This window comes from Megascapheus bottae, chromosome X (assembly GCF_031878675.1).
Source record: "Megascapheus bottae isolate mThoBot1 chromosome X, mThoBot2.hap1, whole genome shotgun sequence".
NCBI classification, from domain to species: Eukaryota; Metazoa; Chordata; class Mammalia; order Rodentia; family Geomyidae; genus Megascapheus; species Megascapheus bottae.
Window position 1 is genome coordinate 53504714 of NC_143547.1, and position 26483 is coordinate 53531196.

Below are 26483 nucleotides of genomic sequence, written 5' to 3' on the forward strand. Positions count from 1 at the left end.
TTAACCCAGCCTCGCTACTGCCCGATCCAGACCTGGAAGCCCCACTTCATGACTGTGCTGAGGTTTTGGCCCAAGTGCATGGAATAAGAGAGGATTTGTAAGATAAGCCTCTGCCAGATGTGGAGATTGTCTGGTTCACCGATGGAAGCAGCTTTATACACCAAGGACAGAGGTATGCAGGGGCTGCAGTAGTCTCAGAGACTGAAGTAATCTGGGCTGAGTCCCTGCCTCCAGGGACATCAGCACCAAAAGCGGAACTGGTGGCTTTAACCCAAGCTTTAAGACTGGGTAAGGATAAAAGACTGACAGTTTATACAGACAGTTGGTATGCTTTTGCCGCCGCCCACATACACGGAGCAATATACAGAGAGAGGGGCCTCCTTACAGCAGAAGGAAAGACTATCAAAAATAAGGAGGAAAAATTGGCACTCCTGGCTGCTCTTTGGGAACCAAATAGTCCATTGCCCAGGACACCATAAACCTGTAGATCTAGTGTCCAGGGGCAATCATCTGGCTGACCAGACTGCCCGGGAGGCGGCTTTATCTTCAACTCCAGCTCTAGCCCTCCAACTCCCAGACCCAGGACACAGAGTCTTACCACCAATCCCAGGGTATACGGAGGAAGACTTGCAATGGATTGAGAAACTACCTATGGTACGGCTCCTTGATGGATGGTGGAGAGATTCCAGGAGTCACATAGTACTCCCAGAAAAATTAGGGACGAAGGTGTTACAAAAAAATTCACCATAGTACTCATCTGGGAGCTAGAAAGATGCAAGACTTAATCAGACAAACTGGACTACGAATTAAGGAAGCAACCATCAAAATTGATCAGATTATTTCAGGTTGCATAGTATGTCAGCTAAATAATGTAGGGAGAAATCAGCAAAATTTAGGGGCAAGACAGCAAGGGGATAAGCCAGGAGCCTATTGGGAGGTAGACTTTACTGAAGTAAAACCAGGGAAGTATGGATATAAGTATTTGTTTTTGTAGATACCTTCTCAGGATGGGTCAAGGCTTTCCCCACTAAAAGGGAAACTGCACAGATAGTGGCTAAGAAGATACTTGAGGACATCTTACCCAGGTATGGATTTCCAGAAATGATAGGTTCGGACAATGGACCTGCATTTGTCTCGAAGGTAAGTCAAGGACTGGCTTCCATACTTGGGACAGATTGGAAATTACATTGTGCCTATAGACCCCAAAGTTCAGGACAGGTAGAGAGAATGAATAGAACATTAAGAGACCCTAACCAAATTGTCCATGGAGACTGGCGCCAACTGGGTAGCTCTTCTCCCCTATGCTCTGTTCAGGGTTCGAAACTCCCCTTTTAAATTAGGACTTACCCCTTATTAATGTTTGGTAGACCTCCCCCTATAATACCTAATCTTAAAGAAAATCTTGTTAAAAAAGAAGGGGATGGTGATTTTGAATTTTTGTTTTCACTCCAAGCCCTGCAAAGGGCTCACCAAGAAGTCTGACCCAAGCTGAAGGACCTGTACAAGACAGAACCACCTCTGGTGCCTCATTGCTATAGACCAGGTGACTGGGTATTCGTGAAACGCCACCGGCAAGAAAATCTGGAGCCACGATGGAAAGGACCCTTTGAGGTCATCCTGAAAACAACCACCGCCCTCAAAGTAGACGGAGTAGCTTCTTGGATTCATTACACCCATGCCAAGCCAGTGGATCCGTTTCCAGACCTTATAAAACCCTTGTCCAAAACAACTTGGAAGATTGATTGGACTAAAAGTAGCCCTTTAAAAATTGTTACGTCGCCAAAATCAATTATAGTTATGGGCAGTATTTGAACAGGGACTTTGTGTGGGTAAATACTCATAGTTGTGTATTTCCATCTACTGGTGTTAAAACGGGAAAGGGAGCAAAGTGAAGGAATTTTTCCCCTTGGTTGATAACTGTTTCTTGTCTTAGCTGGACCCTTAGGCCCTTGTGCGATTATGCAGAGATAGCCAAGATTGGCTCTAAAAGTATCATGGGAAAGGGGAGAATGTTGTGCCAAGATTGTTCCAAGTTCTGGGAATGAACCCCTCCCCCCTTGTTTAGGGCCCATGTACTTGAACCCCAGGTGGTAACAGCTTGGTACTTAGCGGTTAGACACCTGAGTTCTAATTCGACCAGTGGTTAATTGTGATTCTTGCTCAGGGCCTTTCAGCGTTGCTTGCTGTTGGTATGCAGAGGCCCGAGTCCGGACTCAAAAATAAACGAACCCCTGCTTTTTAGCTTTGGCTGTGGTCTGTGGTGGTCTTTTGGTGGTACTAGAAATTCGGGTACAACACTTTCCTGAAAAATTTACAAGGTTGCAGGTTTTTACATGAAGGCCTTTGGTCCACTTTTCATTGATACTGGTAAGGGAGACAAAAAAATCCAGTTTCCATCTACTGCATGTGGATATTCAGTTATTTCAGCTCAGTTTGTTGAAAAGGCTATTCTTTTTTTTGTTCTTTATCTTATACATAGATATACATTGTTTCATATTTTTATTGTAATTAATAGAAGGGTTACATGATATTTGCCAGATAGGAAGTGCATTAATTCACATACATTGATACCCTTTTACATTGATACCCTTTCACATGTCTTGATCCCCATTTCCCTCCCCCCCACCCCCTCCCCTCATCTTGTTTTCCCCTCTTCCCTATCCAATTTCAAATAGCCAAATACAAATATATCCAATATATCAGATAACAAAGTAAGATACTGTAACAATATGAGATAACCAAGGGACAGCAAAAGAGATGAGAGATAACATAGTACATTAAGGACAACAATCATTCATTATATGGCTTTTGTTTCTATACCCTAGAGATCCTTTCATTTAGCATCATACTATATGGCCTTATGTATCAAAGTTTTGCTCTATTGCAGATCTCTGCTAGGAGAGCCCAAGGTTTCTACTGATTATGATAAATGAGGGAAACCATTGAGCCTAAGTTCCTTTGAGTCTGGCTTACTTCACTTATTAAGTGAAGAAAAGGCTATTCTACATCCAATGAAAATTTAGACCTAGTATGCCCAAAGTCCTTTGAAAATAGATGTATAGATTTATTATGCAGTCTTCTAGTCTGCTCCATTGCTTGTCAGGTCTATAATAGCTCTTGTAACAAGCTGTTTCTGTTATTGTTTTATATATAATTTGAATTCTCTTTTTATGATATTTTCAGTATTTGTTTACAGCACCTCATAATTACTTTGGCTATTTGAAGCATTTTTAATTACCTGTTCTTTTAAAGAGGAAATTTTATATTCAGTTTTCTTGCATATCTTCTCTCTCACATAAACACATATCCAGATATGTAAGTAAATACACTTGTGGGCATTCATACTTATCCCCAACTGCTCTTAATTAGGCTGAAATAAAATATATTCAAAGTAATAATTAGATTCAGGTAGATTCAATCATGTAAATAGAGAATTAAAGCATCTACAACTCTATAGCTGATTTGAAGCATATTTAAACTTTACAACATTCAACCACTGTGTATTTCTCCTTTAAATTCTTGTACTTCACAATTTCTTCTTTATGATGTCATCACTCAACTCACCAGCTTGAACCTACCACCACTTTGAACTTTGGCAGTCCTGGCAGCACAGAGACAGGGGAAATGTCTCTTCCTGGGTCGTAAGTTATCTTTTTGGTCATTCTTATATATGAACATTCTCAATTTTGTTACATGGTTTATATATATGGATACAACATAGTTTTATTTGTATATATAACATTAGAAAACATTATAATCATGTTTTTGTAGTGAAACTGGGCCTTGAGCTCTCACTAGGCTGTTTGATTTACAACTGATGCTCTAAGACTTGAGTCATATCTCTAGTTCTGGTTTTCTGCTTTTATAGGAAAGAACCTCCTTGAGAATTTCTCTGTGTGGTCTGCCCTTGAATTATGATCCTCAGATGTCAGCCTCCTGAGTAGCTAGGATAGCCCTGAGCCACGATCCCCGGGATCAAATTTTCTGTAGATTGAAAAATATATTTTAAACAGAGATCTGAACTTTCCATTTTATCATAGATGCTTGCCTTTAAAATTTAGCTACATCAGTCTCTTTCACATTTCAACCATTTTACCTCTCTGGGTCTCACTTTCTTCTAAACACATCTTGTATTGAGAAAAGTGGAGAAATAAATGTGTATGAATGTACTTTAAGATATAAAGTAAAAAAAAGCAATAGGCTGGTTTTGTTGTTCTTAAAAATGATAAACTAGCCAGTTGTTGGTGGCTCATGAAAAGTCTACAAAATTCCAGTTCCAGAGGGAGAACCTGGATGTTGTACTTTGTGACTAAATTAGGGGATCATGGTTCAAGAAAGTACAAAGCCTTGAGCTCAAACACCATTACCACAAGAATGTTAGTTAATTTTATAAACTTATATGATTTATTTATAATTTATATTTATATATTGATAATTTCTTTATTTAATTTTACAAATAAAATCAGACTGTCCTGTATTCTGAGATAAAAGACTGAAAATTATGTACATTAAAGAACTACAAAGTTTATTTCTAAGAGCACTAATACATGATAAATATGGAATTAAAGACAATATTTTTTCAATTTACAATTGCTACAACTTTCAGTATTGTTTAATATTTTGTTAACCATTCCTTAAATCTTGTTCTTGGAATTAATTAAATATTAGGATAATTTAGTTCATGCTGACGTTGACATACCACTTAATCAACATGAGTATTATGTTGCAACATATGAAATGTGAACATTCAAACATTTCCTTACAAAGGCAGAGATTATTTTATGACTTCATAAAAATCTTTTAAGATCAGGAGAAATTGCAAAATTCATATGGCATATAGTCAGGTATATGGACATATAAATGTAAATGTGAACAACCTTATAAAATGAAATTTAGAAAATCTTTCACTCAGAAACTCAAATTTGGTGAATATTTTCCTTCTATCATATTCTTTCTTTGATCATTCTCCTTTTTCTGTCCAAATATATATAATGGAAAAACCTAAAACTTTATATTTTAAGTTTTCTTTTTCTCAGTATATTTTTTTGTTTTGTTTTGTTTTTTTATTATTTTATATTGTTTTTTTGTAATTAATAAAAGGGTTACATGATATTTTCCAGATAGAAGGTGCATTAATTCACATATATTGATCCCCTTTCACATGTCTTGGTCCCCATTACCCTCCCCTCCACCCCCCCTCTTGGTTTTCCCCCATTCCCTATCCAATTTCAATTAACCAAATATAAATAAATCCAATATATCAGATAACAAAGTGAGATACTGTAAAAATATGAGATAACCAAGTGACAGCAAAAGAGATGAGAGATAACAGTACATTAAGGACAACAATCATTCATTATATGGCTTTTGTTTCAATATCCTGGAGGTCTTTTCAATTAGCTTCATACTATATGGCCTTATGTATCAAGGTTTTGTTCTATTGCAGATCTCTGCTAGTAGAGCCCAAGGTTTCTACTGATTATGACAAAAGAGGGAAACGATTGAGCCTAAGTTTCTTTGAGCCTGGCTTACTTCACTTAATATGATTTTTTCTAAGACTTTCCATTTCCTAACAAATGTGTACAAATACCACAACTTGTTGATCAACTCATCAACTGAGGGACATCTAGGTTGGTTCCATATTTTTGCTATGGTGAATAATGCTGCAATGAACATTGTTGTGGTAGTGGATTTAGTATGCCCTAGTGTCTGGATGGTTGGGTAAATGCCAAGTAGTGGAATTGCTGGGTCATAGGGGAGTTTAGCCTTTTGAGGCACTGCCATACTGCTTTCCATAGTGGTTGAATGAGTTTGCACTCCCACCGACAGTGTAGTAGTGATCCCTCCTGGCCACATCCCCTCCAGCATCTGTTATTAGTTTTCCTGATCCTTGCCATTCTAACTGGAGTGAGGTGGAATCTTAGAGTTGTTTTGATTTGCATTTCTTTTATGACCAGAGATGTTGAGCATTTCTTCATGTGTCTATAGGCCATTTTTTTTTCTTCTTCAGAGAAGACTCTCTTTAAGTCTTTGGCCCATCTTTTAATGGGATGGTTGTTCCTTTGGAGATTAGTTTTGGAGTGATTCAACTTTTTGAGCTGTTGATATATTTTAGATATGAGGCCTTTGTCCGTTGTTTGGTTGGTGAAGATTTTCTCCCACTCTGTAGGCTTCCTAATTAATTTACTAGCTATGTCCTTTGCCATAAAAAAGTTCTGAAGGTTAATGCAGTCCCGCTTATCCAGCCTTTCTCTTATTTGCTGTGACTGTTGGTCCTTATTGAGAAAGTTTCGACCTGTGCCAAGGAGGCCTAGTGTATCTCCTATTCCTTCTTGTAAAGTTTTCAGCGTGTCAGCTTTTACCTCCAGGTCTTTGATCCATTTGGAGTTAATTCTAGTGCAAGGTGACAAAGAAGGATCCAACTTTAGTTTTCTGCAGGTGCTTAACCAGCTCTGCCAGCACAACTTGTTGAAGAGGCTGTCTTTCTTCCAGTCTATTTTTTTTGGCTCCCTTGTCAAAGATTAGGTGGCCATAGGTCTGTGGTTTAATATCTGGGTCCTCAGTTCTATTCCATTGGTCTTCAGGCCTGTTCTTGTGCCAATACCAAGCTGTTTTGATAATTATAGCTCTGTAATAGAGTCTAAAATTTGGAATTGAAATTCCTCCGGTGCTGTAATTTCTGCTAAAAAGTGTTTTTGATATACGGGGTCTTTTATTATTCCATATGAAATTTTGGATTGCCTCTTCTATTTCTTTAAAGAATGACATTGGGATGTTGATGGGTATTGCGTTGAATTTGTAGATAGCCCTTGGCAAGATTGTCATTTTCACAATGTTGATTCTTCCAATCCAGGAGCATGGGAGGTTTTTCCATTTCCTTAGTTCGGCTTTAATTTCCTTTTTTAGGGTTTTAAAGTTTTCATCAAAAAGGTCCTTTACATTCTTAGTTAAGCTAATTCCTTTATTTTTTTTGCGGCTATTGTGAAAGGTGTTGCTTTCCTGATTATTGCCCCATTCTTCTCACTGTTGGCATAGAGGAAGGCAGTTGATTTTTGAGGGTTAATTTTACAGCCTGCTACTCTTCCAAAGTTTTGAATCAGTTCAAGGAGCTTGGGAGTAGATTCTATAGGATTCTTTAAATACAGAATCATGTTGTCTGCAAAGAGGGATAGTTTTAATTCCTCTTTCCCTATTTGGATCCCATTTATGCTTGCTTCTTGCCTTATTGCACGGGCTAGGAATTCTAATAATATGTTAAAGATGAGTGGAGAGAGTGGGCATCCTTGTCTTGTTCCTGATTTTAGAGGGAATGGCTTTAGCTTTTCGCCATTAAGTATAATACTAGCTGTGGGTTTGTCATACACAGCCTTTATTATATTGAGGAATGTTTCACGGATTCCTAGTTTCTCCAGAGCTTTTAACATAAAGGGGTGTTGGATCTTGTCAAATGCCTTTTCCGCGTCTATTGAGACAATCATGTGATTTTGTCCTTGGTACTGTTGATGTGTTGAATTATATTAATTGATTTGCGTATGTTGAACCAGCTTTGCCGCCCTGTGATAAATCCTGTTTGATCATAGTGTATAATTTTTTTGATAAGTTGTTGTAGACAGTTGGCCAGTATTTTGTTCAGACGTTTTGCATCGATGTTCATCAAAGAAGTAGGTCTATAGTTCTCTTTCTTTGATGAATCTCTGTCTGGTTTGGGGATGAGGGTTATACTGGCTTCATAGAATGAGTTTGGTAAAGAACCTTCATTTTCAATTTCGTGAAAAGCTTAAGGAATATTGGTGTGAGCTCTGCTTTGAAGACCTTATAGAATTCAGCTCTGAATCCATCTGGCCCTGGGCTTTTCTTAGGTGGAAGTTCTCTTATTGCCATTTCTATTTCAGAGCTTGAAATAGGCCTGTTGAGTTGGCTTAGTTCTTCTTGGTTCAGTGTGGGTATGTTAATATTGGCTAGGAATTCATCCATTTCTTCTAGATTCTCAAATTTGTTGGCATAAAGGTTTGAGAAGTATTCCCTCATGATATTCTGGATCTTGGAAATTTCTGTCATGATATTAACATTTTCATCTGTGATTTTGTTTATTTCGGTATGCTCTCTTCTTTTTTTGGTAAGATTTGCTAAGGGTTTGTCAATTTTGTTAATTCTTTCAAAGAACCAACTCCTTGTGTTGTTGATTTTTTTCTATAGTTTTTTTTGGATTCCAAATCATTTAATTCTGCTTTGATTTTAATAATTTGCTTCCTTCTACTGGGATTAGGGTTGGTTTGTTGCTCTTTTTCCAGGAGCTTAAGGTGAGACATTAAATTGTTGGTTTGAGATTTTTCCAACTTGCTGTTGTAGGCACTCAGCGCTATAAATTTTCCTCTGAGTACTGCCTTTGCCGTGTCCCAAAGGAGTTGGTATTTTGTGTGCTTCTTATTGTTAAATTTCATGAACTGTTGGATTTCTCTTCTGATCTCTTTGATGACTCATTGGTGATTCAACAATGTGTTGTTCAGTCTCCATGAGTTACGGGGTTTTTGTTGGTGGAGATGTGTGTTCAGTTCTATTTTGATGCCTTTGTGGTCTTCGAGCATGCAGGGAATAAATTCAGTGTTTCTGAATCTGTCCAGGTTTGTTTTATGGCCTAAGATGTGGTCTATTTTGGAAAATGTTCCATATGCTGCTGAGAAAAATGTATATTGTGTTATTGCTGGGTGGAATATTCTGCAGATGTCTGGTAGATCTAGTTGGTTTATATAGTTGTTCAGTTTTAAGGTTTCTCTGTTGAGTTTTTGCATTGTTGATCTGTCCATAGGTGAGAGTGGTGTGTTAAAGTCAAAGTTTGCTTGATGAAGTTCGGAGCTCCGGGATTGGGTGTGTAGATATTTAGGATCGTTATGTCTTCCTGGAGGAAAGATCCCTTTAGTAGTATGTAGTAACCTTATTTGTCTTTTCTTACCAATTTTAGTTTGAAGTCTATTTTATCTGATATGAGGATGGCAACTCCAGCCTGCTTATGGGGGCCGTTAGCTTGATAGAGATTATTCCAACCTCTCACTTTCAAAAGATGCTTGTTTTTTCGGGTAAGATGTGTCTCTTGAAGACAGGAGAACGATGGATCTTGACCCAACTAGACAGCCTATGATGTTTAATTGGAGAGTTAAGTCCATTGATATTGGGAGTTAGGATTGAGAGATATTTATTAGTTCCTACGATTTAAAAGCTTTTATTAGGGCCTGTGTCTTGACAGTTTTTGTGGTCCTTAGATGGTATGATGTTTAGGTTCCATTTCTTTCCCTATGTTGCATTTATTTTGGTTTTCTATGTGTAGAACATCTCTGAGAATTTTCTGTAGTGTTGGTTTTATTACTACATATTGTTGCAGTTTTTCCCTGGAATAGAATGTTTTTATTGTTCCCTCAGTTATGAATGAGAGCTTAGCTGGTTACAGTATTCTTGGTTGGTTGTTATTTGACTTAAGGGCATGACATATATGCTTCCAGTCACTTCTTGCTTGCATGGTCTCTGCTGAGAAATCTGGGGTTATTCTTATTGGCTTGCCTTTATAGGTTACTGATCCCTTTTCCCTGGCTGCCTTTAGGATCCTTTGTTTGGTCTGTATTGATCCAGTTCGGATTACAATGTGGCAGTGGGATGTTCTTTTCTGGTCAGGTCTGTTTGGGGTTCTAAAAGCTTCTTGTATCTGTATGGGCCTGCCCTTCTGGATATTTGGGAAGTTCTCTGAGATGATTCCCTGAAGTATATTTCCAATACCATTGACCTCTTTCTCCAGACCCTCCTCAATACCAATCAGCCTTAAATTAGGCTTCCTAATTGTATCTTGGACCTCCTGAAGCGCTCTCTCATATTTCCTAGATTTTGATTGACTCATTTTCTGTTCTTTCTATATAACAACTAAATTTTATCATGTAACTAAAATAAGCTCTAATTACGAGTGATATAATATCCTTCCTATATGTTGAATTTTCTAAAAATATTTAAGATTTTGTTATCTCTGAGATATATTTCCTTCCTATGTACAGTATTTTCAGATTCATTTAAACCAAGGTTATGCTGTCATAGAATGCTTAAAAGTACTTGCAGAATTTATGAATAATTACCATTTCTTCAATAGATATTTTGGAGATCTTAACAAGGAAGACACCGAGACCTGGACTTTTCTGTATCCGTGAGTATACTAGTTATAACTCACAATTTTTAATGTGTGAATGATAAAGTACATTCTGTATTTACTCCTATTTCAATTTTCATTTTTTGAATTTATCTTTTTCATATAGTTGTCCTAATCAACATAAAGGTATCTTTTTAGTTTAGTTTTCTTTTAATTTTCCTTCTGTATCCTTTGTTTTTAATTTGCTGCTCTATACTTAGCTTCTTCAGGGCGATATTCAGATAGTGGATTTTCTACTTTTTATGTCATGGAGATTGAACTCTGGACCTGGGTACTATCCCTGAGCTCTTCAACTCAAGGCTACCAACCTACCCCCTTGAGCCACAGTCCCTCTTCCCTTTTCTGGTGATTAATTGGAGATAGGAGTCTCACATTCTTTCATGCTTGGACTGGGCTGGGTTTAAACTGTGATCCTCAGATCTCACCCCCCCCTGAGTAGCTAGGATTACAGGCATGAGCCACCATGCCTGGCTCTCCTTCTTTTTTTTTTTTTTTGCCAGTCCTGGGCTTGAGCTCAGGGCCTGAGCACTGTCCTTGGACTTTCTCAAGGCTAGAGCTCTACCACTTGAGCCTCAGCACCAGTTCCGGATTTTTCTATATATGTGGTACCAAGGAATCGAACCAGGGTCTTTGTGCATGCTAGGCAAGCACTTTAACCACTAGGCAAGACTCCCGGCCTCTACTTCTTTTCTCGAAAAGATTTTTTTCATTATCTACAAAGTCACAGATTAGTTTTAAGAATATATTTTTGATCAAGTGTCTTTTCCTTCTGATATTTATTTGTTGAGTATTGGTGTGGATAAGTTATGTACTGGAAATAATGGATATTAAAGTCACCCAAAAGTTTTGTGTTGGAATGGATCTGTGCCTTCATATGCAGTGTTTCCAGTATTCATGAAATTCAACCTGCTGATATTCATTGGTGTATATGCTTGGGATTAGCATATTCTCTTATTGGGCTGTTTCCATTATCAATGTGAAGTAACCTTTCTTGCCATTTTTTGATTAATTTTAGTTTCAAATCCGATTTGTTAAATTAATACAGCTACCCATATTCAGGCAGTCTTTCCTTTTAATACCTTTTTTTAGTATTTCAACTTAAGACATTGCCTTCACCAATCTGTTACATTTATTTTAGGACAAGAGACTGCATATTTTTTATGTAAATAGTTATTCGCATAGATTGACTTCACAAAGTGTTTTACTATGGTATTTACAGCATGCATGTAAGGTCCTTTGATCAAAATCTTGCTCTTCTTTAACCCATCCCTCCCATTTTTATAGTTTGTGATGAATTTCATATTTAATTCATATACAAGTACTTCTAGAGTATTTACCACTTATCAATCTGTCCTCTCATCTTCCATCTGCCAGTGTCCCAAGCCATTCCCCTTTTACAATCATATCATTACTTTCATCAAGTCTAGATTCCTAATGTGAGTAAAAACTAATGAATTATTGTTCTTTCTCAGCTTGGTTTATTATACTTAATCTTATGTTGCGAAATCCATTTCTGTCTTCTTAATGACTATTATTCCATTGGTTATGTGTACAATATTACATTATCTAATCATTTGAAATCAGGCATCTATACTTTTTTCTATATTGGCAATTACAAATAGTGTTGGTACAAACAATAGGTGTTCAAGTATTTTCCTTGTATGCTCAATTACACCGCTTTGAATAGATATTCAAAAGTGGTAATATAGGATTCATATGGTAGTCTTATTTTTAGTTTCTTGAAGTATATTGATGCTTCTTTACATGGTGACTGAACTAATTTGTTACTGCCAATAGTACATAAAGAGTCCTTAATTCCACAAATCCTTGACAATATTTATAGTTTGTTTGGTAGAGAACAGTTATTCTGACTGGGATGGGAGTCATTTTGATTTGCATTTTCCTTATGATTAAGGATGTTGAAAATTTCCTATATTTTCTCTGTATTTGTGCTTCTTTTAAGAGATATCAGTCTAGTTTCTTCTCCCATTTCTTTATGTGTATTCATTCTGGGGCTTGAACTCAGGTGCGTTTCCTGCTCAAGGCTAGCACTCTTACTACTTGTGCCAGATCTCCACTTCCAGATTTTTGGTGGTTAATTTTAGATAAGTGTCTCACAGATTTTTCTGCCAAGGCTAGTTTTGAACTGCAATGCTCAGGTCAGTCTCCTGAGTAACAAATATTGCAGGCATGGGCCACTGGTGCCTGACTACTGATTAGCTGGATTATTTTATGTGTTTCATTTTTGAGCACTTTAAATGTTTATGATTTTAATCATTTTTAGCCAATTGTTTGGAAATACTAACTTCTGTTCTCTAGGTTAACTTTGTAACAACACAGAAGTTCCAACTCAGGGTCCCACTCTTGCTAAATTTGCTAGCTTAACAGGAAATCTTCCCAGTAAGCTGTCTATATATACCTTGATACACTTTGCTGCAGTGTCTAATAGGAGGATGGCCACAAAACATAGCCATGCAGTAAGATAGGGTCTGATGTGAACTCACTGGAAAGTTTAAACAGCAGGGAGTGGAGGCAGTGAAGGATGTAGTGATTAGAAATTTTACTTTCCCAGCAAGAAGTGACTTCCACTTGCTAAGGATCATTGTGGAAACAGGGTCTTTAGATGCTAGACTCAATATTTTCACACACTGTACAGTAAACCCATACCTTGTTGGACGAAAAAGGGTATAGAAATGATGCTTAAGATGGTCTCAGACCTTTTATTTCCACCTACTTGTAAACAGACATTCAGTCAGGAGGCAAAGCTGGTAAGCCAGCCTCACTATTTTCTGATGTATCTAGAAGTTCTCTATATTGTGAGAGGAAGAGGTTGTGGATCTTACATTATTCATAATATCAGTAAAAATTGTTTTATTATTATTTTCATAATATCTTACAGCTTAAGAGTGTCAGCTTGATCTGGCAGTAAACACACTTATCCTGGAAAGAACTCCTAGTACTCAAGTACTTCAACAGCTACTGATGTGCTGTTTCCACAATGATCCTTTGCCTGTGAAACTCACTTCTTGCTGGCAAAGTAAAATCTCTAATCACTACATCCTTCACTGCCTCCACTCCCTGCTGTTTAAACTTTCCAGTGAGTTCATATCAGACCCTATCCTTCCATATGCCCACTTTTTGTATCCATCCTCCTATTAGACACTGCAGCAAAGTGTATCAAGATTTTCAGAGCGGTGATGATTCATTGTTTTGACATTTCTTCAGATTCCTCTCTCAACTGAGAAGCCAGTACTGGAGTCTTGGACTACATTCTGCGTTTCTCTATTGGCTTTCTATTTGTACGTTTTGGCAACTCCTTCCTGATTTCGTATACTCTTCTTTTCCTTTCTTCAAAATATTTTCTCTACTTTGTTTCTCCTATTCTTATTCATAGAATCAATTCTAATCTGCTACCCTCATGATTAATTTTCTTGTTATAATTAGAAATATCTTTCTTAGCCTTAAGATGATTTGCTTTTCTCTTACTGTTTTTAACTGTCCTCTTGCCTTTAGCCTTTAAAATTTTTATGATAAAATGTTTTAAGATCACATTAAAAGTATTGGGTTTGTTTGTCTTTCCAAACTTGAATGTTAATTCCCCTCACTCTCCAGATAAGAGAAGTTTCTGTTATTTCATTAAATAAGCTGTGTTGGGAGCCAGAGTGGAATCAAACTGTACCTTGATTTGCATCAGACAATGGCTTTATTGTCTTATTGTTTTCTGGCCTTATTCTGTTTAAATGACCTGAGATTTACCATATGAATGTAACACCTGGAAGTTCCCTGGGTCTCAAGGAGGGAAGAAGCTGGAGTGGAAAATAAACGTGGCAGTCTTTACCTGGACTGCAGACATCCCGGACCGGGTGTGTCTGTCTCTCTTCTTTTTCTTCCTGGTCCTTGCCCCCTATTTCAGGAACCCTGGTTTGCTGCCGGCTGGCCCCGGCAAAGCTGGTGTTGCTTTCATTTTCTTTTTTTTCTTTTGTAGAACGCCAATAATGTATACATAGGTATGCTTGACTGTACCTCATAATGCTCAGGTGCTTCTTAATGCTGATAGTTTTAATGTTATTTCTCTGATTGCTAGTTTTATATGACATACATTCACCTAGTAAGTTCATTGCTTTTCTTTCTCTGTTTGAATTGGTCTACTGTTGAATCATTTTGTGAATTTTTTAGTTTATTAATCTGTAGCTCCTTGATATTTTTGTATTTTGGAGCTTTTATCACTTTGTAGAGCTCTATATTTTGTTTATGCACCCTTTTCTTAATTTTACACAGTTGGTTATCAATATTTGTTTATAGCTTACTGATCTTTAAGATGATTATTTTGAATTCTTTTACAGGTAGTTGGTAAATCTTCATTTCGTTAAGATTATACTGGTATTAATTTTGTACTTTTGATGGTGTCATCTTTCCCAGATTATTTATGATATTTGTGGCTCTATATTACTGTCTAAATGTTTTGAAAGTATGAATATATTCTAATTTATAAGACTTCTTTTGGCATGGATAGCTACTTACCAATGGTCAATTTATCAAGACAGTCTTTTAAAACCACTTGCAGCAGTCAATATTGCTACTACAGTCCTCATGCAATTGTCTCAGTTCCTGGATCAACAGATTAGTGGATTTATTACCCAAATGTATGGAGGCAAGCTTGGATCCTGGTCTGTGATGGCTAGTCTGAAGTCCACAGGAGGTAACAGCAATGGAATGGTAATCATCTCTGAATCTGAGTCTTTCATGGCTAGTCAGATGATTAGATGCCTCTTACATTTGGGACAACAGAAATGAGCTTAAGCATGAATCTGTGAGTACTGGCATGCATTTGGAATTAGCGAGGAGCTTAAGCCTATGGGAATAGGCTTGTATTTTGAGTCCAAGGGGTGAAATTTAGAGTCTGGATCTGCTGAGAAGGGCATAGACCCTCAATTTGCGTGGGTTTTCCTGAATACCAGGGTCTTCTTGATTAACCTGTACTCTGTATTTACAAGAGTTTAGGAGCAATTTTTTTAGCCTAGAGTATTGATCTGGCTTCATCCAGAAGCTTAACTTCAAGGAGGCTAATCTAGAAATTGTATCTATGAGGGCTAGTGTGAATATGGATCCTCAGAAAAAGTACTAAGGCCATCCTAGTTGCAAAAATTACTTGGAATGAGACAGGAGACAAGCTCTTCTGAAATAATTGTAGGCCAATTTGGAAACACAGAGGACAGCCTTGTACCAAATGAGCTGTATCTGAAAGATGTGCCTTGACATTGAGTTCTCACCAGCCAGCTCAATATCATGCTGAATCTTGGATTCCACTGTATTCACATGGCATTTGGGTAGAGCTAGAGGCAGGATATATAGACCTAGGATTTAGGGATCTGAGATCTTGCCCGGGGCTGGTGTGGGTTGGAAGTCTGGGCAATGTGTGTGAGGACAGCACTTATGTATCTTGGTTTATCAATCAGAAAATCTGGTCTAGTACTTAGCTTTTATCTTCAGAGGCTGACATGGTTGCTGAGGGTATGGGTATAGTCTTGGAAGATAGAGCCTTGTAAAATAGCTTGGATCTTTGGTCCACAAGGGTAGTCTTATCGCCTGGAGACACAAAGGCTGGCCTACCTACACTTGGGATCTACTGGGATGTCCCTGGACTCTGAATCTAGAAGTATGGAGTTTCACATGCCTGCTAGACACTGGGATGCCCTTGAGCCACAGAATCTTCTCTTAAGACTTGATCTGTAACTACTATTTTAGTGTCTAACGCCACTTTGACTGGCCCAGAAATATTCCATAAATCTCAACCTGGTGATAAGATGGAGTTGTTTTTGTTCACAAGGGTCCTGACCTAGAGTCTTAAACTATGGCTTCTGTGTTGGTAATGGCATAAGTCTGAAGACTTGGATTATATGAACTGGTCTAATGCTAAGCCAACTAATCTCAAACACCAAAGGAGAACTTGATGGGCTTATAGTCAATATTCTTGAAGTATGGCCTAGAGACTAGATTTGTGCATATTAGCCAATGTACCTAGAACATCAGGGCTCAACCTATACCTGAGGGTCTGTGAGTGTTGTCCTGAATTCTGCAACTGCAAAGGCAAGCCTAGTTCTTAAACAATCTGAAAGTTCTACCTATGGGAGCAAAATCAATGTTAAGGACAGTGCAGAGTCTACAGCCATGGGTGTTGTATCCACCTGAGGTTTTTGAGTTATGGAGCATTCACTAGGACTGTGGCAGTGGGGAGAAGTGTGGCAGTGGATCACTCTTGGAACTTGACTCTGTGGGTTGGCCTAGTGCTGAGGAAACACACTAGGGACAGATTTTTGATAAGGCATGACTAGTCAGTGACCTAGTCTAAAGCTCCTTGTAATTCAAGTTTTACAACAGATTCTGAAGTATTGGTACATTATATTGAGTTGATATGCCTAAAATGCTTTACTGATAAATTTTTGAAAATGATAATTTAGAACATATAACTTTTGTCAAAATTAATGAAGACTTACATTTCATAAAAAAGGGATGAAAAAATTAATGAAGATGCAAAATCCTTCTGTGATATTATAAAGAAAACAATCCAGATAGAACAAAAATTTTCAATTACTAACTTTCAAAAGATGCAGCTCACTATATTATTCTAGCAACTCTATCAAATTAATGTGGTCTTAGCACATTCACCAGTTTCATTGGAAAAGAGAAAAAACTTACAAATATACACTATTTAAGAAATATGTGAAGTTTCCATTTTTACCAATATCGAGAGCAGTGGTTATTAATCAGAGCTGAGAATCTGATTATGAATATAATCCAGGACAGTTTTTAAATATAGATTTAATTAACCCATTATGTAATTTTTATTCGTGGATCTGGAATGTGTTCTCAAATATACGTATGCTTTTAAGATAGTCCACATTGATTGTGGACTATTAATCCACAGGATTAGTAATTTTATGATTGCTTTAAAGTTTTTCACTAAGTAGCTATTGCTTATTTAATGATGAGCATAGGCCAGCCTTTGTGCTGCATGTCTAGAGGTTTAGGAAGTAAAAATAGTTTTACTCAAATACATTCTCCTCTTTCGATCTATTTTTTTATATTTAAGAATTTGATGATAAGAGAATGCGTAAGAGTTCTTCATATTGCTGAAATATTATTAATGATAGTGTTGAGTATTACTACACATGACATAATCTCAATTAGAACATTTTTATATTTTTTACAGAGATGAAACAAGCAGCAAAACATCAGATGATTCCTATGAGAGTAAGAATTTAGCCTTCAAAATTCAATATTTAGTATTTGAAAATAATTTTAGCAATAAATGAGGATATCTTTTATTAAATGTGATAAAGCAAATTTTTCCATAATTTCCATTAAAATTTAAATAAACACATGTATATGCACATGAGTAGGTTGGATTGTGGAGTATAAAATATTTTTGAGTTTGTCTAAACTTGTTTATACAAGTGAAATATTTGTTTATATAAAGTGAAAGATTTACTTTGTTCTTCCTTATATTACAAATCAGCATGACTGAAAAAATTATTGTGTTTAAATATCACAATGACAAAATCCCATATAGGGAAGACAAATATAGAGATATGAAAGTAATTGTTTAATTGCTGCTACTTTAGGAATGTTCCTACTATACCAAACTGAAAATTGACAACAGTAGGTTTTTGTCCAATGGTTTCATTTCTTCTTTTAGGAAACATAAGTCCTGTAGCATGTGATTAAGAGCATAATCTCTGAGGGCAAACTGATTTTTGGTATCGTTATGATCTTTGGCCAGAAATTTAACCTGTTCATGCTTCATTTTTCACATTTGTTAATAAATTACATTAAATAGATTTTAAAAAAATAATAAAACAAAACAATCCCGGTGTGGTGGCTCACGCCTGTAATCCTAGCTATTCAGGAGGCTCATGTTTGAGAATAACAGTTCAAAGCCAGCCCAGGCACCAAAGAATGAGAGACCTTTATCTCTAGGTAATTACTAGGAAATGGGAGGTGGAGCTGTTGCTGTGGGCTGAAGAACTCAGGGACAGCGCCAGGCCCAGAGTTCAAGCCCCAGGACCAACAAAAAAAATAATTTGCCATATATAAAGTGTTTAGCATATGGTGTTGTGCATAGTAAATACCATATAGCTTCTGCAGTTCCAGTTATGCTATTATTGCTAAAGCTACTATCGTATATAATGGCTACTTTTTTATTTTGTTCACAGAAATGGCATATCTCATTAGCCTCATCTTCTCTAGACATATTCTGGGTGCTTTCTTCAGTTCCTATATTGACATATTTTCCAACTGTTTTTGTCTTCCTGATGATTTTATTGTGGATGACTTTAAGTATATATATATGCAGTTCCTTAAATATCAATTTCTAGAACTGAATGCTGTATTTTGCATTCATGGTCCTACATATCTCTCTGACTTAGGTCAGAGAGGGTACTAAAATCTCAAATGCTTTTAGTAAAGAATTTTAGTATGTTAGTTACTATAGAAATGACAGAATCAATAATAATTTCTGCTATTTAAAATGGTCCGAGAAAAACATAAAAAGACAATGAAGACATTGAAAAGGAATCACTAAATCATTCTTTATTTTCCATCCTTATTCACTTATGAGAAGTTTTTTCCATTGTGATTTAGGAAATACTTACGAGCTTTGTCTAATGTAAAAATATAAGTACAAGTGTTATTTTAAAAATAAATGTTCCAGAGTGTATATATTTAAGTTATACCAATATTTATCTTAGCAGTATATTATCTTACATAGTATATTTCTTACTAAACTATATTGTCTTGCTGATACAAGTCCATCCACCATTTCTAAGTTATTATCTTCTCTCTTTTCAGTCAGCGAAACTAGTGAAAAATCATCGAATCAAGAGCACTTAACTTTGACATTTCCCAAACGACCTGTGCCAGATAGAAAAGAGAGATCAAGCCCTTCAGAACCACAAATCATGGTTCTTGTAAGCTGAAAAAAATATCTTAAAACCTAATATGTTTATGTAACATATATAAATATGAGTAACATATATAAAAATTAAATTTGACCTAAGTCTATGTAACACATATAAATATGAGTAAGGTATATACAAATTAAATTTGACCTAATATAAGTGTATGTAACATATATAAATATGAGTAAGGTATATAGGAATTAAATTTGACCATGCAGAAGCACATTTAAAAATTTGTATTTTTCTGTAGATTTTCCCTACCTGTTTTATTTTTTTCTTATATTTTTATTGTAATTAATAGAAGGGTTACATTATGTTCACCAGATAGAAGGTACATTACTTCACAAATATTGATACCATTTCTCATGTTATGGTTCCCATTCCCCCCCACACCACTCATATTGATTCCCCCCTTCCCTCTCCTATTTCAAATAACCAATTAAGTATATATAAAATATATCAGATAACAAGGTAAAATATTGTAAAAATATGAGATAACCAAGGGACAACAAAAGAGATGAGAGACAACATAGTACATTAAGGACAACAATCACTCATTATATGGCTTGTGTTTCTATATCCTGGAGGTCCTTTCATTTAGCATCATCCTATATGGCCTTATGTATATAGGTTTTGTTCTATTGTAAATCTCTGCTAGGAGAGCCGAAGGTTTCTACTGATTATGTCAAATGAGGGAAACCATCGAGTCTATGTTCATTTGAGTCTGGCTTACTTCACTTAATACAATTTTTTCTAAGTCTTTCCATTTCCTTACAAGTGGGGCAGTATCGTTCTTTCTGACAGCAGCATAGAATTCCATTGGGTATAAATACCACATCTTGTTGATCCACTCATCAACTGAGGGACATCTGGATTGGTTCCATACCTTTCTATGGTAAATAGTGCTGCAATAAACATTGTTGTTCTCGTGGATTTGGTATATCCTTCTGGATAATTGGGTAAATTCCAAGTAGTGGAATTGCTGGGTCATAGGGGAGTTCTATATTTAGTCTTTTGAGGAACTGCCATACTGCTTTCCATAGTGGTTGAATGAGTTTGCACTCCCTCCAACAGTGTAGTAGTGATCCCTCCTGTCCACATCCCCGCCAGCATCTATTGTTATTAGATTTCTTGATCCTGGTCATTCTAATTAGAGTGAGGTGGAATCTTAGAGTTGTTTTGATTTGCATCTCTTTTATGGCCAGATATTCCCTACCTGGTTTGTATTAAACATATTTTTATATGGCCCACCACATGGAAGTCATTATGTTTCTAATAGGTTAAACAAGTTTAAAAGCCTAATGATAATGACAGTGTCTATCGAAAATGTTTATTATTGCCAAACATATTTAAACTTGAATATTAGAACAGGAGCCAGTCTTCCATTAAAGACTTCCATTAAAGAAAATAGAAGTCAGATGAAACATCATGCACAATTCCAGACATTAGATACCAGGAGATTTATGTTTTCTTTTGTTCTGTAAAGTGGAGTTTCTTATTAATTAACCCAAAACTAAACTAATGTACATAGAGTTGCCACTGTGATATGAAATACCTTAAAGCATCTTCTAAAGCAAAATTATAGTCAATGAATTTATTCAAATGCTTTTAATTATATGTGTAATGATCCAAATTCTATTTCTGTTCATGATCCTCCTCCAGTCCCATATGAAAGTTACATAGTTGGAAGCTCTGTAGGGTAGATGAAATATTTTCAAAATATAAGTCAATCTTTGTACCATATATTAAAATGGCATTTGCCAAATATTTTGATATGATAATTACTAAAGCTACTACCCTATATAATGGCTCTATTTTGTTGTTGAGAGAGTAATGGCATATCTCATTAGCTTCCTCTTCTCTAGACCTATTCTGGGTATTTTCTCTAGTTCCTATATTGACATATGCTCCAACTATGTTTGTCCCTGATGACTTTATTGAGAATGACTTAAGTACACATGCAATTCCTTAAATATCAGTTTCTAGAACTGAATGCTGTATTTTGCATTCATGGTCCTACATATCTCTGACTTAGGACAGCACTGAGGTCAAGAGGGTGCTAACAAAATTAATATTGCTGGATGACAGTGGCTCATGCTTATAATCCTAGCTACTCAGGAAGCTGAGATCTGAGGACTGCAGTTTAATAGCCCAGGAACAAAAGTCCCTAAGACTCTTATATCCAATTAATCACCAGAAAACCAGAAGAGGTGTTGTGGCTCAATGTAGAATAGTACTAGACTTGAGCTGAAGTGTTTAGGGAGAGGGAGAGTACCAGAGTTCATGCCCCATGTCTGACAAAATAAATAAGTAAATGAATAAATAAAATATTGACTGAATTTGTGGAAATATCCTTTTCTTTTCATATTTTACTATGTGGAGTGTGTCAGACTTTCAATTTTGCCAGAGAAATTAAAAGCATACCAAGAAATCAGGATAGGCCAAACCAGCATAACTTACACAGAATAACATGAAAATTTCAAGATCATCCTATTTATTGCTAACACGGGGAAGAAAGGTATTCAAAATGTCCTCTGAGTTCCAAAAGGAATTCACTGTTGATTTGAGTACAAGACTTAGACTTGTGGAATATTGTTGGCCCAATCCAATCCCAATATGAATTGTTAAGAGAGCCTTTTTTCTGCCAATCCCGGGGCTTGAACTCAGGGCTGAAGTACTGTCCTTGGGCTTTCTCAAGGCTAGAGCTGTAACTCTTGAGCCACAGCACCACTTCTAGTTCTTTCTGTGTATGTGGTATCAAGGAATTGAACCCAGGGCCCTGTTAAGGGAATTTTGTCTTTCCTAAAGACATCTAAGCTCTAAAATGGGGTTTTAGCCACTCATGTACACACTCTCTCTCCTCTCTCTCTCTCTCTCTCTCTCTCTCTCTCTCTCTCTCTCTCTCTCTCTCTCTCACACACACACACACACACACAAACACACACACACACGCAATTTTAAATAGTTAATGAAATGATAGACTATGTTTAAAATACAACATAAAAATATAAGTTGGCCACAAATGATTGTCATTATTCTACCAAATCTTTTTCAGAAGCAAAGCAAAAATAAAATTGAGAAAGACCGTATGTCAATTGATATGTGGATGAGGCATTCTTTAAGAGAACTTCTCCAAACACCATCAACTTATGTACCTGTCATGATAGAAACTCCATCCATACACCCTTATGCTTGTGAAACCTCTCCTATAAAGGAAGAGATTAAAAAGTCTGAAGATGTTAAAAAAAATACAACTTTGAAAGAAAAGCCAATGAACAAAACAGGTCTATGTGTAACAAGTCCAGAATCCAAAAAGTTAGTGAAAGGTGCTATATGTGAAACAAGTAATGAAGCAGGTAAATTTCCATCAAAATCAGTACACAAAAGTGAGCTAGTTAAGAAGTCCAAGGCCAAATCAGAAACAAATTCAGAGTCCAATGACTGTAATGCAACCTCAAAAACAGAGTTAAAGGGAGCTAAGAAAGAATCAACAAATTCTCAGGAGACAGATACTGAATCCATGCGTACAAATAAAAATCCAAAGGTAGATTTCATGAATATCCTAAACAAAGATGATTACAACAAATCAGGGTCTTGCTCAATAAATCATTTGAATGGGAAACCAGTGAAGGGTTTAAAGGTGTCTGATGTTACATACCTTGATTTTGACAAGCAGACAATAAATTGCTCACAGAACAATTCAAAGAAGCCTTCAAAAAAGGCCAGTAAGAAGAGCTCTGATGCTGAATCTGGAGACTTGAAAGATACAAAGAAGAGTAAGAATGATACAAAGAAAACTGAGAAGAAAAGGAATTCAAAGAAGAATGAAGAGTCTAGTGGGGTTGAATCTGGAGATACAGAAGTTTCAAAGAAAGATTCAAAGACAGGTAAGAAAGATGCAAAGAAAGGTGACAGGAAAAAGGATTCAAAGAAGAATGAAGACTCTAGTGAGGCTGATTCAGGAGACATAGAAGTTTCAAAGAAAGATTTAAAGAAGGGCAAGAAAGGTTCAAAGAAAGATGACAAGGTACATAAAGGCTCAAAGAAAAATACAGCATCTGAAGACACAAAAGATTTAAAGAAAGATCCAAAGAAAGGTAAGAAAGTTTCAAAGAAAGATATAGGCACTACGGATTCTGAATCTGAAAAGGACTTGAAGAAGGGTAAGAGAGATGTCAAGAAGGAAAGGAAAACAAGTATACAGAAGTCTCCTCAGAGCTCAGAGTCTACTGATGCTGATTCTGAATCTGACAGTGATTCCAACGAGGCTAAGAAAGATGCAAAGAAGGGTAAGAAAGACACAAAGAAGGAAGGGGACAGAAAGAAAGATATGAAGAACACAGTGTCTACTGAAACTGAGTCTGATGTAGAGCCAAAGAAGGGTAAGAAAGATACAAAGATCGAAAATAGAAGTTTAAAAACTGTCAAGAATGATATAGAATCTTCTGATGTTGAACCCACAGATTCACTGTTGTCTAAGGTTAAAACCTTTGATGATTCCGATGTCACATCCATAGAGTCAAAGAAGGAAATGCTAGAAATGAAGAAAGGATTCAGACTTCTAGGCAAAAAGACTACTTTCAGAGAAATGGGGGAAATACCATCTACTAGAATTCCTTCATCGAGGGAAAGAGCACCATTTCCTCCTTGTGAGCTTTATCTACAATCACCTAAGATCAGACGTATCTGCCAGTGCAACTTGCCTTCTCCACCTCCAAAACCAAGATATGCTCCTTTGGTATGCCTACTGATTTTATTTTATGCCAAACTGGATTTTTAACTGAAATTATTTTAAGAGTCTAAGCGTACATATTCTCTAAAAATAGTTCTCTTTTACTCTAATGTTGGCCAATGTTGAGATTCAGAGCTAAGAAAGGTGAGTCCTGCAAAATAAAACAAGTTACAAAATTTGTTAAACATTTTAAGAGAAAAAAATATTTTGACTACTACCAATAGAATCAGCTTGCAGTTTACTTATAACAGGGTGCTTTTAATAAAGTGTTAACTGCTCTGTTCTACCCTAAGGAAAAAACAAAAATGAAAATGCCCTACAACCTCTATACAAGTGCAGATTTAAATGAGATATAAAGACATTGGCTAAAAGCTAAATTGCAAATATAGTAAACCTCCAATTAACCAAAATCCAGACATGATAGGTTGAAATATACTAAAATTCTTGTGTGGGAATATTTATTCATATTTGAGCTTTTCTGATACTCTGCCCCTACTCTGCCCCCTTGTGCTAGACAGATATTCTTCTGGTTAAATCCTGTCTTTAGCCCATTTTGTTCTGTTTTTGAGACAAGGTTTCTCATTGGGAGGCCACCCTGGAACATGATCTTCATAGTTTACACTTCCTACAGTAGCTGGGATGACAGACACATGCCACCAAACTGAAGTGAGATAGAATTTTGAAAAATGTTTTGCTCAGGCTATCCTCAAAACACCATTTCTTTATCTCACTCTCTAGTAGCTGAGATTATTGACATTACCACAACCATCTGAACTAAACATTCCATGAGCCTTTTTTATGATCCCTGCTGAGTGCTTGAATACAAAATAAACTTTTAAGAAGTAGTAAATCTCTCTGTCTCTGTCTCTCTCTGTCTCTTAATAAACTGTCTTAGGCTAAGTCCATCTTTTTTTGGGGGGTGATATCTTCTGTGCTAAGCTTAGGCCATTGGAGCATCTTTAATTATTGTATTTGTGACCTTTCTCCTAGTTTCCTTATACTTCTCTTTTGTTTTTTTCTTCCTATATCTAATGTCTAGATTTAGTCAACACTTTGTCCCAATTATTTCAGAAGCATAGGATGCAAAACAATATCAAGTTGAATTGAGCATGTTAATAAAAAGACAAAATACAATAAGATAAAAGTGTCACTAATAAAAGGTTAAAAATAGGGACAGATAATTTATATAGAAGGCGAGTGGTAAATATAAATAACAAAATCAGGGACAGATGCAGTGCTTTTACTTCTGTATTCTTACATACTCATAAGGTGATGTTCAGAAGGACTGTGATATGAGTCTGACCCTAGCAAAACATTCACAAGACCCCATCTTAGTCAATAAAAAGCAGGGAATGTTGGCAGAGACTTTTCATCACAGCTCTGTGGTAAGAGTAAATAGTAAGACATATCCAAGGTAAGCCAGGCATTAATACAATATCCTATTTGAAAAAAAAATGAAAAGAGTTGGAGGATTGGCTCAAGTAATGTAGCACCTACCTGAAAAGCATAAGATCTTGAGTTCAAACCGTAACTGCCCCAAAAGCAGGAATTAAGGATGCGGCTCAGTGATAGAGAACTTATCTAGCATATATAAGACCCTGGATTTAATTTTCATCACTTCAGATAGAAAATAAAGATGGAAGGAGGGAGGGAAGAAAGAAAAGAGAGAAGAAAATCAGGAAAATATTGACTATAGATAATCAAAGCAGCCCAGTGAGATAACTCAGCATTTAATATAATGCCACTAAATAGAGTATACATATAGTAACTGGTGCTGGTAGCTCATGTCTGTAATCCTACCTATACAAGATGCAGAGATATGAGGATCATGGTTCTAAGCCAGCTCTACCAGAAATCTCCACAAGACTCTTATATCCAATTAATGAGCAAAAAGCCAGAAATGGAGCTGTAATTCAAGTGGCAAAGCACCAGCCTTGGACAAAAATTCTAAGAGAATGTCCAGGCTCTGAGCTCAAGCCAATACTGTCCTAAAATGCATTATATATGTATTTTATACTTCTATAAATGTATCAAATATAACGTTAGGTATTGTCTTTATACTATACAATTTTATGGCGATTTTGGATTCAGTGTTGTTGGTACACATATATTTTTTTCTTAATTGTATTCTTATAGTTTTCCTTATTACTTTTAAGATTATAGTTATTTTTAAAAGAGGTTACTGGACTAACATTTAGCACTAATCCCCCTTAAGTGGTCATTAGAATCATTCAGGGGCTTTTTGATGTCTACATTTTTAAAATTTCATCTTTAGATACTTTGAGTTAGTGTCAAGGTGAGACCAGACTCCTTCATTGTTGGAAGAAATAAGAAAATTGATATCTAAGTACCATTCCATTGTTGACATTCTATGTTTTGGTATAGTCCTTAACACATCAAGAACTCTCTATAATTGATGACATCTTACTTTATTTTCTCTTTCTATTTTATTCCTCAGCCTGAAGCAAAATGGATCCATAAGCTGCTTTAAGGAGCAACTGAGCACTTGGTTTCACAGAACGGCTTTACTATAGCATTAGCATGTTCTGTTAACATAAGCATCTGTACTGTGTAACTGTAATAAATAAAAACAGGTGTTGCATGGATACAA

General features: G+C 36.3%; 1 protein-coding gene across 1 annotated transcript; it reads left to right on the forward strand.

Annotated features, from left to right (window-relative positions):
- The first annotated feature begins 1117 nt into the window (after window positions 1-1117).
- Cylc1 (cylicin 1) lies at window positions 1118-26483 on the forward strand. The gene is made up of 7 exons (XM_090327130.1): window positions 1118-1140; window positions 1539-1804; window positions 10060-10180; window positions 17394-17434; window positions 19031-19149; window positions 22196-23878; window positions 26331-26483. Exons 1-7 carry the CDS (start codon window positions 1118-1120, stop codon window positions 26361-26363), a joined length of 2286 nt encoding a protein of 761 aa, XP_090183256.1. The 3' UTR covers window positions 26364-26483.

Excerpts from the sequence above, each read along its gene's own strand:
- Cylc1 (XM_090327130.1), top strand. The coding sequence starts at position 1,118 with ATGGACCTGCATTTGTCTCGAAG. Across the intron at positions 19,150-22,195 it reads AACCACAAATCATGGTTCTT|AAGCAAAGCAAAAATAAAAT; the intron begins GTAAGCTGAAAA and ends AATCTTTTTCAG. Across the intron at positions 23,879-26,330 it reads AACCAAGATATGCTCCTTTG|CCTGAAGCAAAATGGATCCA; the intron begins GTATGCCTACTG and ends TTTATTCCTCAG.